At 40.3% G+C, this 13177-nt stretch overlaps 1 protein-coding gene across 2 annotated transcripts in view; it reads left to right on the top strand.

Annotated features, from left to right (window-relative positions):
• Positions 1 to 13177, top strand: part of LOC131471216 (F-actin-uncapping protein LRRC16A-like) — a 60107-nt gene that overhangs the window by 21751 nt on the left and 25179 nt on the right. For both annotated transcript variants that reach the window (XM_058647622.1, XM_058647623.1), the window contains exons 3-10: positions 2452 to 2502; positions 6151 to 6210; positions 7290 to 7411; positions 8021 to 8118; positions 8296 to 8366; positions 9496 to 9569; positions 9744 to 9819; positions 12956 to 13044. In XM_058647622.1, the coding sequence (XP_058503605.1) occupies positions 2452 to 2502; positions 6151 to 6210; positions 7290 to 7411; positions 8021 to 8118; positions 8296 to 8366; positions 9496 to 9569; positions 9744 to 9819; positions 12956 to 13044 (641 nt within the window). The remainder of the gene's footprint in view (positions 1 to 2451; positions 2503 to 6150; positions 6211 to 7289; positions 7412 to 8020; positions 8119 to 8295; positions 8367 to 9495; positions 9570 to 9743; positions 9820 to 12955; positions 13045 to 13177) is intronic.

Raw genomic sequence — 13177 nt, 5'->3', positions numbered from 1 at the left:
AATCGATACGCCAGGGCAAATATTGGTATTTTAATAAGTAAATTAAGGCACTCGAAAGTACAGAATCACTACTTGTGAGACTATGTCTCCTCGCAGCGGCACTGCCTGAATGGATGAGGGACAAATGATCCACATTCTATACATAGACTTTATACACTTTGTTCTCTATGTTGTGAATAAATGGAGAAATCCTGCACGTTTAACTTTTCATAGACGTTTTGTTAGACAGACATCGTCATGTATCGCTATATGACTGACTTGCATTATGTTTTATCATAGAAACATTGTATTGTGATACTATTGGTATCGTGGACAGTGTATCGCGTATCATATTGTGTCCTAAGGTACCCTGCGAGTCAAAGACAGGCCTCATAATGACTTTTAAGACCCTGTTCTTTCAGTCCGTGTCTTGCTTGTTGGTGTGTTTGTGTATCGGTGTGTGGACATGTGTGAGAGAGAGTGAGAAAAAGAGTTATACCTTAAAACTTAAAAAAGATGTTTCAAGATGGTTTAAGAGTGCTTAAATTCCAATTTAGAGAATGTCATCACTTCCAAATTCCAATTACAATCTGCCCATTTCCAAATAGCCATCATAGTGAACCATATAAACACACAAAAAAAGTGTTCAAAGCTAATTTAGATAAGAATAATTATTAAACAGAGACTGAATCAGCATAAGGACACTGCAATCACATGTACTGATGGGTGTTTTTGTGTTCATTTTAATATTTTTGTTGTGCACTGACAAGAGGATGTAACAAATGTGGTCTGTATTAAGTCACAAGGAGCTGTTGTACAAGAGAAATGTCCTTGTGTGGCTTTCTAAGTCATTGGCTACTGATTGCTTCGAAGCCTTAATTGATTAAGTACTGATTTACTCTCTATAGCAGGACAGTTAAGAGAAGACAAACCCTCAGGGGAAAGTGCTTTATTTACACACTGTAGTCATTTCTGAGTCTGATGGCAGCTCCTTTTGGAAATCCACTGATGTGTGCTGGTGGTTTTCACTTGTACTGTCAAGAATGTAATCATTACATTGTTGTGCCACCGGACACACGGACACAACCATCTGTTGACCTTTATCCTTTTACCCAGCTTCAGGTCTATAGTCTGCTCCGATGAAATGTCCCTTAGTTATTTTCACTATGTATCACTTCTTTTTAGCACCTTTGTATTTTGCAATAAAAAAACTTATCCTGTCATAACAAGAAAAAAAATACTGATCGTTCATGATGATCAGTATTTACATTGGATCAAAAGTGAGATCAAGCGTCACACACAGAATGTACTGTACAGTCCAGACAACAGAGAAACAAAGACTAAAACTGAGGGGCAGGTTGATTAGTTGCAGTGACTGGTGCTCTTTCTCAGAGGTTATCTGTGGTCACACTGGCCTGCGTGTCTGCTCTCCTCACATCAAGCCGCACAGACTCTGCTGGTGGATGTCGGCCGCAGACGGCTGGGACATGCAATCCTCCTTCTTACCTCCATTTATGATACTGTACCTCTGTTTGTTCTTTCTTTTTCTTTGAAAATGATTGTGTCTGCTCGTTGTCTTCTCTCTTTTCCTCTCACTTCACTTCCGTCTTTTTCCCCCTCCTTGATCTTCATGCCAGTCATTGTTTATTTTGTACTTTTTTCCCTCCCTCTCTCTCTCTCCCTCTCTCTCTCTCTCTCTACCCACTTCCCTTGCTTATAGAGTTTTATTTTGTCGTGCTTTTAAACTTCATCTTGAATTTTCTCTGGCCTTTGATCAGACTCTCTGATCCCTCTCGTCTAATCTCCCTGATGTCCGTTTGTCTTTTCATGTTTCATATACTCAAACCACAACTCTTTTCTTTTTTTTTTTTTTCCTCAACTTGATTCTCATGTTACCTGTTTCATATTTGTGTTCTGTGGCTTCCTACATTGATCTTTTTTGTCATAGAATAAATACCCAGCAGGTTTAAGTGAAGTGGCCTTTTTTTTTCTATATTATGCTGATAGTTTTGCTATTCCAGTTTTGTTTCAGGATGCAATCAATGCACAGTAAAGACGCAATGTTATAAACGTCAAAGATCTGATGATGCTCTCTCTGAGACGGAAAACAAAAGCCACCATTGCTGCTTTGTATTCAATGGAATATGAAAACAAAGAAACAAAGCCACCATTGCTGAGATGCTTTTAATATGCATCTTAGTGTGCTGTGTGACTTCAAACCAGACACACGTGTACATGGTAGTTGACTTATTGTCTGTTTATGTGTTTGTTTTTCAAGTCTAGGGCAATATATGTCTCCATATTGTCATTCCCTTAGACAGAGTTGTTTCAGAGTCACAAGCCTTTTCATCTTGATGAGTCAGAAGGAGAGCTCTCTGCTGCATTCTCTGTCTTTTCCATGTTCCTGTTACTCAGAGTGTATATTTAGAGAGCTACATACTCATTATTCCCTCTGTCCTTGCTCTGTTTCAGGCTCTCGCGTCTCACCGTGGCTACCTCTTGACGGCACGCATTCCCACCAAGGTAGGAGCAGCAGCTCGGCTTCAAGTGTTTTGTGTTTCACAGGCGCCGCTTTGTTTCTTCACGCCAGAAAGAAATAATTTATTAACTGCCTTGGTATAAACTCATCACAGTGTAATGTCAAACATGACCGTAGAACAGTTTTTTGATTTTAATGGCCTTAGATTGCATTGTGTGCACTCATTTAGCAGCGACTAGAATGTAATTTATGTTTAGAGGTGACAAACGGCAGCTTTATTAGTTGCAGAATGTTAGATTCTCAACAGTATTGCAGCCTCCATTTACCTTCTCACCCTTTTTACTGTACATGTGTTTATGTGCTGCACCATGGGAGATTTAAAAATACTACTGTACATTAGGGTTAAAATAGTGGCTAAGGCCGGTTGACACGCCTGTGTTTTAAAATAAAACGTTGAACATGGAGCAGCTGTGGCATAATGCAGTGCAGATGGCATCAGTTAGCGCCATCACCGACCGTGAAGCATCCGTCATCGCCTGTACCGGCATCATTGACCCCACTACCACATAAAACCAACAGTGCACTAACACAATGCAGATGTTCCCTCAAAACTTCCAGCAGCACTCGTTCACTTTATGTCATTGTCACAACTTAACATTTAGAAACTTCGCGTCAGACTCCGTGGGAGCTGTGTCTGGCCTGCAAGCTTCTGTGAACAGGCGGGTAGTAAATGTAAAAAAAAAAGAAGTTATTGCTTCATTTATTTCCAGTACCATGCCAGCATAAACTTGGAAAACAGATTTTATGACATGGTTTCGCAGGATCTTCTTCAGTAGGTTTAATCTTCACACAACTGCATTTTGGGTAACAGATTCAATGGCTAATTCACTAGGGATGCATGATATTATCAGCACTATATCAGTATTGGCAGATATCGGCTTTAAAATGTATTATCGGACGTCGGAAAACACGCTAAGATCCGCCAAAAAGGTTAGCGATTAAAATAGCAGGCCGAAAAAGCTGCTACCTCCTTGACTTCTTTGCTGTATAGTGTATATATTCATATCTGCTGCGACATACAGAAGAGACTAAATGGCATGCAGTCAGGCAAAAGGAAAGTGTGGGTAATCGGGCCAAGCACTCCCGATATATCGGCATATTGGATATTGACAAAAGGTCTGATATCGTGCATCCCTAAAATTCACGATGAGCAGAGCAAAGACACTGTAGTTCTCAACAGCCGTTTCCTTATAACTCATAAGATCCAATAACATCATCCAGGAAATACTTAAAGGCTGCTCATCCAGTAGATGCTTTCCAGTCAACAAAATGCCTCCAGGGACACTTTAGGCGATTGATTGGTGGCTTAAAAACTGATTTATAGCTTTACTGAGGGTAAATTCATAAGTTTACACTGTTATGAGCCGTTTATTCGGCTGGCTCTGCTGTTTTCCATCTCCTCTGACCTGGATATGTTAGACACCTTTTTTTTTTTTTCACCATATTTCTATTGTCTGCAGTATTTCCTACCCTGTCTGTTTTTCCTGTTTCATCCTCCTTTTCTCTCTCAATCAGATTAGAGCCGCAGATAACCTAAGCGTTTCCTTCTCCTTCCCTGAAAGCCATTGACTCTTGTTTGTCTGAGACGTTCTCTTTGTTGTATACAACTATTGACTTTTTTCCATGCTCTATAGTCCAGTTTTTCCCAGTGCTTTCTTGACAGTTTTGTGCTTTTTACTTCATCTGACTCGATCGTAGGTGAAGTATTTGGTCAGTGTGAGATGTGCATGTTTTAATGTTGTTCGTATGGTTTTAGCCAGCAGAACCCAAGGCCTTAACATTGTTTTATCGTGTATCAGTGGCATTAAACCTCAGTTTAACACTAGCTGAGTCTCTCTCCTTCTCCAATCCCCCTCTAGCTCTATTATGCACCTCTCAGTGGGCTTTCTGTCTGTGAGCGTGCGTGCGTGCGTGCGTGCGTGTGTGCATGAGTCTCCAACTGACGGTTTGTTCTTGAGATGCTGCAGGGCCTACAGTCTGTCGGTGTAATCCCCCCCATATATGCTCTTTCTCACAAACTCCTACATATCACTTAATTCATTTCTCCCTTCTCTCCTTTTCTTTTTTTTTTTGGTCTACAGCCTCTTGTTCCATTATGTCTCGCACACCTGTTCACCCTTTATATCGCCTAATGGAAACTCAGTTAGTGGGAGAAGTAGGAGGGTTTGTGTACGAAGCGTTTACACTGAGCATCGCCTGTTTATAACTGTGACATACTTGTTTTTCATAAATTCCAGAGACTAAATATTTACGTTTGGTTTTAACAGCATCCTGCCTTCAAGTTCAGGCTCAGTCTCCGTGTATCAAACTATCCTCCTGTGTGCGACAACAAAATAGTGTCGTAGAGGTGACAGACGGACGGTGAACGAATGAGTGACTTTGGTTCCTGCCGTTGGCTAGAGCTCAGTTATAATTGGCTGGTCCTCAGTTCAGCGTGCGTACTTTGCTGTGTGAGATGAACAGATTGACCTCGTTCAAGTTGTAAAATATATTAATATCACTGGTAAAATAAAAAATAAAACATATTTCTAGCTTGTGGATTAGTTTGTTCCCTCTGAAATACTTCAAATGCACACATGCACACACTGCAGACAGTAGACAGACAGTCTGCTTACATGTAATGCTTATCCTCTCCCAACTCTCATCTCAGAGCCAAGCCCCAGGAACACTGCACCCACCTGGAATAGTCTGGCCTTGCTGGCTGGCCTGCCCTCCGGCACTGTGCTGTGTGCATGTGTTTGTGTGTGTGTGAGAGAAAAGGAGAGAGTTTGAAGAGACGGGGAACTGTGCGCTCTGTATATAGTTGAAAGAATTTGTATTCAAGGTTTCCCCTCTCACATCTTTTTTCTCCTTTTTAGGAATGGAAAGGCAGGCTCCCACTTCTCTTTGTTTCTTTGTCCTAAGAAGACTTGTGGGTGTTTTTAATCCTACTGCACATGAATAGAGAACTCATGATGAGGCTTTTTTTTTATTTTTTTTTATTACTATTTTACAGTGTTTTCCCCATTTCCCGTCATACAGGAAGCAAAATGTGAACACTGGAATAGAAATGATCTCAGAGCAGTTATCATTTTAATCCTAAAATGAAGAAGCATTTAAATGCATTTAAAATGATTAAATGCTAAATGGACAGATGAGATAATTTGGCTGAAGTGTCTCTGTCTTTTATCTGAACTTACTAATGTGTCTAATGCTGCTCCCGTGCAGTATACTCTGCACAGGAGCAGAGAAAGAGACACAAAATTACTGCATCCCTACCTATCAATTATGGAACAGGCACATTTTTACACATTCCTCCTGTGCTAGACTTGTGTTATTAGCCTTGTTTGCTGTCACGCAAACCTCACAATCTCACACAAGTTCACACACTTGCACGTGTATTCATATAGAAACATTGCACCGTGTGTACACTTCAATATCCGGCTTGCGTTTCTTGATTGTTATTAAGGAAAGATATGTAGTGGACTGTTATTGTGTGTTATTGTTCCTAAAATGTGCATCCATGAGCCACACACCAATCATTTGATGGTACACAAGTGTCAGGATACCCTGCAAATACATAGACCTCTTCTTTTTTGGGATAATGTTCAGTAGTGGAAGTGATTTAATTGTGACTTCTGTGCTCTTTTCAGGTGGAACACTCCTTTAATTACCTAGAAATCCAGGGGATCGCTTGTAACAAGCCGACACAGGTACGCATCCTTAACTGATTTGGTTTTCTTATTTATCGATTACAATTGTTTTGATAATTGATTACTCTGTTTTGGAGTTGTTTTAATAATCAAAACAAGCTTAAGTGTAAAAATATTACATTTCAGAAGCTCGAAAACCAGAAATGTCAGATTTTTCGGCTACTTTGATCCATGTGATGAACAAATCATTAAAACTGAGAAATATTGGTTAGTAGACAACACAAGACATTTCAGAACGTCATCATATCGAGGTTTGGGAAACCATTTTATGGAGCAAACAAATACTCCTCTACATGCAATGTCAGAAACGACTCATAACTCTGTTCTGCTGAATGAGTATAGTCGCTAATATGTTGATGGAATCCCATGATGGTAATGCTCTACCTTGTTTTAATTCTGTAGCAGAATATGTAACATTTAGGTTAAATGGCAAATGGAATTAGAAAAATTTAACCAAATCTATAATAAGCCCTGTCGCCTGTAGTGGACACGCACCTTAGAGACATAAAGCTAAGAAATATTGTGAATTATAGTGTAATCCGGAGAAAAATCATTTACATATGAATCACTCAAATCTGTTGAAAAGCAGAGGAACACTTCTTGGTTGACTAGCTGTTGACTGCAGTGGAGCCTCCCACTCGTCTCAGGAGATGTGTCCTCTTAATGTCTTGCCTGCTGGTCTCCTGTATTGTCTTATGTAAATTTTCGGCCCATAATGAAGGCACATATCAATTTCCGTGAGCATTTGCATAACTCCAGCCTCGGTAAATGTCGTTAAACCCTTCCTTAACACAAATATGTGTGTGGGATGCAGATGTGGTTGAGTGGACAGATGGTGATGCTTTAATTGTCGTTCTTCATTTTGTGACTGGGTGAAGTCACATTACATGGGAGAGGAGAGATGCATGGCACAAAAGTGGAATATGAAATGGTGAGGGAAGGGAATGTGATACCTGTCCTGCGGACACATAATGCACGTGTGTGATATCCTCTCACTGCAAATAAACTAGATTTATTTGTTTAATTAGATTGATGCAGCAGGGAAAACGGAAATGACTCGGTTATGTTTTCCTTTTTAGCTGCTGATAGAGTACGAGCGAGGCTCCTTCTCTCTGAAGCTGCTCTCCTCCGACGAGGTCAATGAGGTGGTCGCTCACATTGGAACCTGCCTCGTGAGGATATGTCCTGGTCTGCCACCGAGGTGAGTTTAGTCTCAGGATATGTATTTTCATGCATTGATGATGATGATGATGATGATGATGATGATGATGATGATGATGATGTCCCAGTCATGCATGAGGAGAAGAACCTTCTCACATTATTGTTGATTTTGCTGATCTGTATTTGAGGATCTGGGCAGTTGAATGCATAATGAGGATGTCAATCTGATTTAATATGTTTTGGCGATAACAGGAAGTATGAGTATAAAAGCAGAAATGAATGCAGATGATCTTTTAAACTCTTTGTCTTGTTAACTTTGACTTGACTGAGAGGCTGATGTTTATATGTTATGACCTGAGGTGAATTGTATGCTGCCGGTGCTCTTTTTCTTTCATTTTCTACTAAGGTTTAGACTCAGTTAAATTCCCTTTTAGTTTAATTCCATATCATTGGAGTACTCACTAGTGCAGTGACTTTTCCGAGAGTCGGTTGCTTGGAAACAGTCCATTGACAAGTAAGGTAATGAGAAAGTAGTCTGGAGCTTTGTGATTAAAACTATTTTAAAGTGAATGGATAATGAAATTTCCCCAGCTTCGGTGTAGAAATTGGATGAATTACTTATGTGTGTTCATTTGTCATGTCTCCTCAGTAAAATGATAAAGAAGCTCTGTATGGAGCCTCCGGACAGGCTGACCTCGCTGCAGAATCTCTGGGAGAACAATAAACCTTCTGAGCCTGGACCTTGTGGTAGGAACCAGTGGCTCTGATCACTTCTTGCTTCTGCGTCTCGTTGATTTAATGTTTATTTTTTATAGAGTAAACAGCCTTGGTATAGTAGTTATACATGGTAGTTTGTTTATAAAAAATGTATTGTTTTGAATTACATGGATTTTATTTGTGCAATTTCCTGTCTCTGTTGTGCAGGTGGATTTTCTCTGATGTACAGGTGTGTTTGTGACTGGTTGGGTCTGCCTTACAGAGAGGAGGTGCAGTGGGTCAGTATACATCTTTTCTTTTTTTTTGCATTTGCAAAGATTTGACGGATCCTGTTCCAACTGTGCTTTAGTTCTGTTGGCCATAGGTGACATGAAAATGCCCACAGCCTTTGGATAAAATGGATATTCTCAACAGGATATGAATATAGTAACCCTTATTTATTAATATCTCCTCTGTGCTCTTGCTGCTTCTGCTCTGCTGCTTCTGCTCTGCTGCTCTGCAAGATTATTTTTCTATGACTCATCTGGAGCTACCATGTACATGTGCTAGCTTCAGATAAGTCATGGCTCGTTGTGTATTTTATGTAGAATAGGGACATTTACAATTTAATGAACATCAGCTTGTTTAATATGCCACATCATTGCCATTGTCTAGTTTACATCTGTCCCTAGGCAGGTTACCGGTGTAGAACAAATTACATACAGTACATAAGTTAAAAAAAACAACAGTTAATAAGGAGCATACGTTGTATTCTAGTAAAAGCAGAAAGCAAGGACCATAGGTTTGGAAGTTCTTTATCGTTTGAAGTGTTAAAGTGCTTATGCTATTGCACGTAGATTGTGAAGAGGTAAAATGAATTGCACGTTTGTCTTACGTTTCAGAGATCACAATTAGGGTTGCAAAATTCTGGGATTTTCCAACATTGCAAACTTCCGATGGGAATTAATTGGAATTTATGTGAGTTAACAGGAACAAACAGGACATTTTCAAACTTGAAGGTTGAGAACTTAAATATAATAAATATAGTACATAGTAAATAATAAATATAAACATATATAGTTGATGCACTGATTATCTACATGTAAATATGTATGTATATATTCCACAATATATATTTATCTTTCTTTAATAAATCCAAATGTTCCAGTTAATTCACATTCATTGCCATAATGTCCATGGCACGTTTTCAATTTGGAATACTTAAGTTCCCATTGAAAGTTTCTGGAAATTTACAGGGAATTTGCCACTCCTTTACAACCCTAGTCACAAATCAGGTTTTCACTTGGCCACATCTTTAAAAACAGTGTCATAAGACTGCAAGTGTGGGAAGTGTGGCATGGACATCTATGTCGTTGCAGTAACATAGATTCATCAAACATGTATGACCTGACCTGTGTTATTTTCCAGGATGTCGACACCATCTACTTGACACAAGACACCCGAGAGCTCAACCTGCAGGACTTCAGCCATCTGGAGAACAGGTGAGACCGAGTGTTACGTAGCACATCATCATGTTACGTGGCACACAGACAAAGGCCACATGGCTCCAAATAAAAGAGAAAAGAGAAAATGTCAGTGTGACACGATTCACTTTCAAATGTCAACATGTTAACGTCACCACATAGTCAACGCTCTACCTTTTCTCTCCCCCTCAGGGATCTGGTGGCCATAATAGCAGTCCTTGAGTTTAACCAGTGGTTCACCAAGCTCTCCACTAAGGACTACAAACTGGTTAGTTCTGCTTTTCATCATCTTCTATCCTCTTAAATGTCACTGTCCCCCATATTCATCCATCTGTTTTACCTTTGTGAAATCTAATTTACAGCCTACATTATTGTCATTTTTATTGAACATTGTGATACCTATTTCACGTCTAACATGTCCTCCTCCATCTACACTTGTGTTTCTACGTGCAGCTGTACGTATCTGACCGCACACCGAGTGTTTTTGCTCATTGTTTCGTTCTTCACCGCCTCATGTCTGTGGAGTGAGGATCAGCACTACTGTGTTCTCTTGCGATAAGACTCTAATTCCTAACGAGGTTCTAATGTCTGTTGCCCCCCCCCCCCCCCCCCCCCCCCCCCTGCAGCACTTCATTACTAAGTCTCTATCTGCAGGCTCTGCTCAGTCTCATCACATACCACACACACACACCGCTTCCCCAGTCCAAACAATTATCCCGTGCCTCCGTTATAGACACATCCTTTTGTAATGAATTTTTAAAACTCGCCCCCTCCCAATGTCATGTTCTCACTTAGTTGCAAACGCTCACACTGGCACATGTGCAGCTTTGTCTCAGGTTTGATGAGATATTATATTTTTTTCCTTTTTACTGCTAATTTGGCTGCTTTATACATTTCAGCCAAGTGTCTTTTGTTTTTAAGTTTATTATTTTATTGTAGACTTCAATTCCCTTTTCCTTTTTCCTACCTCTGCAACAGTCAATGCTGTGACGGGAGACATTGTGTCTCTGGGTTGCCTGGTTGTCTTCTCAAGAGCACAGTCTTAAAGGAATACTTCACAGATTTGCATTTAGCTTTGTATTACTAGAATAGGGGTAGTATTTTTGAAAACTTGTGCTTCCCAACCTCAGTTTCCCCTGAGTTGAGAAATGTATTCATTCTTTTTTTTTGTTACATGCCCACCAGTGACACTTGGTTCTGTTAGCATAACTGTTAGCAAAGATGGCGGACACTGTTTACATTCTGGGAGTGAGGTCTCGTCTTAGAGTGGGTCTAAAAAGTGCGGTATTAGCGTTGCACTTTCAAGCCTCGTAACAAAAAGAGGCTTGACAACAACTTTTTGTTTTTTTTAACAAAAAGATAAAAAAGGTATTTCTCGACTCAGGGGTTCAAACTCAGGTTGGGGAGCACAATTTTTCAAAAATACTACCCCTATTCTAGTAATACAAAGCTAAATGCAAATTGGTGAAGTATTCCTTTAATAACGGCGTGGAAATGTCTTTACATTTGACACATTCCGTTGGACTCATGTAGATAACATATAAACAAGATAACATATAAACATTTCTGACCTTCATTAACAACATGCGTCAAGGAACAGAAGAGGACAGCTAAAAACGTGGCTGCTTGTGCGTGCCGTTGTGTTTTTTCATGGTGAGGATGTAGAAACAAATGCTCTGAGATGTGATTTGGAGTTGTTTTTGGTCTTTTGCCAATGGGAACAATAACAATTTAGAAGGGAGCACAGAGAAAGAGGGGGAGGAGAGAGAGAGAGAGAGAGAAAGTGTTGACAGCAAAGAGAGCAGTGAGACAAAAACAAAAAGGCCAAAGTAGAGGTCAGTGGAGTAACAGAAAGAGATGTGAAATGAACACAAAATGAATTAGACAGTATTTGTACAGAGCTGTCAGAGTCAAAAAGGAAGGAAGGAAATAAACTATCTTACACACACAGCAGTGAATCAGCTGATGTTCCTGCCAAATCAACTGTGCAATGTTGCTCTTCTTCTTAAACTATATTATATTTTCCATCTGCACATTCACATTCAAGGTATCCAAAAGCCTTTAGGGAAGGAATGATGCTGCTCATCCTGAGTTCAGTCAAGCTGTTAGTCTTGTGGTGTCATCAAGATCCTGAGCTGTAAAGGAGAACGATGATAAGAGGACATCTCAATTACCTCACAGTTTCACAGAATGTGACTGTGTGTGAAACAGTTCTGATGTTTTAGCGGGGTCTCTGGGTCTGACCAGCACAGCATGACGAGGCCTTTTCTTTAAATGAGTGCTAAATGGTGCAGGAAACACGCCGACAGTGTCACCCAGCAGCTTTCTGGTGAGTCATCATGGGAAATACAGGCCTCTTTGTGCACCCTCTCTGCCTTTCTGCCAGACTCCAACCCACTGTTTTTCTTTCTCCATTTTATCCCTCAGTGCCCTCATGTCCCCTTATTTTTCTGTATTATGTCACCCCTCACTGCCCTCCATCATTCTTATCCCTCTTCTGCAACACTCACAGTTTCGCAGGGTAAACATGTGAACAACAAGCCCTTTCTTCTATCTCTCCCCCCTGTCTCTTTCTCCATTATCTCTCCCTAGTTGTCCCCTCTCTCCCCCCCCCATCACTGTTGATAAAGGTCTGGGACAATGTTGCCAGTGTTTTGGTCACAGTGACGCAGCAGACTCAGAGAAACAGTGCTGTGTAGCAGGAATGCCTGTCACAAAGAACAGCAGCAACACATGGAACCAGTAAAGTTGTTACAATAGAAAATGTTGTAATGAGTAATTAGGCATTTTCATATGAGTACGACAAAGTACACAAAGCACACAGTGAAGTGGGTGAGTGAATATCTGGGTAGGGCATGGACATGCGACTGCTGAATTTGACATGTTTGTCTTTTTCTCTGTTTTTCGCTCCGTGGACTCTCCTCCCCCGTGGTGTTGAGACCACAGAAGCGAGACAACGTTCTTCCTCTCAAGTGTTCACAGTCTGGCCTCCTCAGTCTCTCCTTGTCACGCACAAATGGTCTTTAAGTGGAAGAGACAGAATTTACTCGTGTCCTAAATGTATTTCTGTCTTGCGGCACAGCTTTAATTAGCATAAATGAACAAATTCCCGGGGACGCTTGACTGTGTTTTGCTCAGGATGTATCCCAAAAATATTTTTTCCATGGCCTTGAATGTTTCAGTACAAGATTGGGTTCTCATCTCAAGCCTCAGAGCCAGTTTATTTATCTTTTTTCCATACTTTTTAATTAAAAGTGATGAACAAATGCCTTAACAGGTCACTGATAAAAAGGTTTTCCTGTGTTGCTGGGATTGTGAGACTAAAACCGCTCATGAGACACATGTTGTGTTATTTTGCTACCGTATCCCATGTATCTGATTACTAGTGTTATGTGTGTGTTCAGTCGGCAGATGTGTGTGAACAGATCCTCAGGGTGGTGTCTCGATCCAGTCGCCTGGAAGAGTTGGTTCTGGACAACGCAGGACTTAAAACGTAAGATAATACACATGATTAAAATATAATTGTAAATTGCAAGACAATGGGATATATTTACAACTGTGCTTTTCATCACATTTACTTACACAGTGACCATTTCAGCCACTTTGAGGAGTGCTGGCCTCATCCG

The sequence above is a fragment of the Solea solea genome, chromosome 13 (genome assembly GCF_958295425.1).
Source record: "Solea solea chromosome 13, fSolSol10.1, whole genome shotgun sequence".
Classification (NCBI taxonomy): Eukaryota; Metazoa; Chordata; class Actinopteri; order Pleuronectiformes; family Soleidae; genus Solea; species Solea solea.
This window is presented reverse-complemented; position numbering and strand designations above follow the sequence as displayed.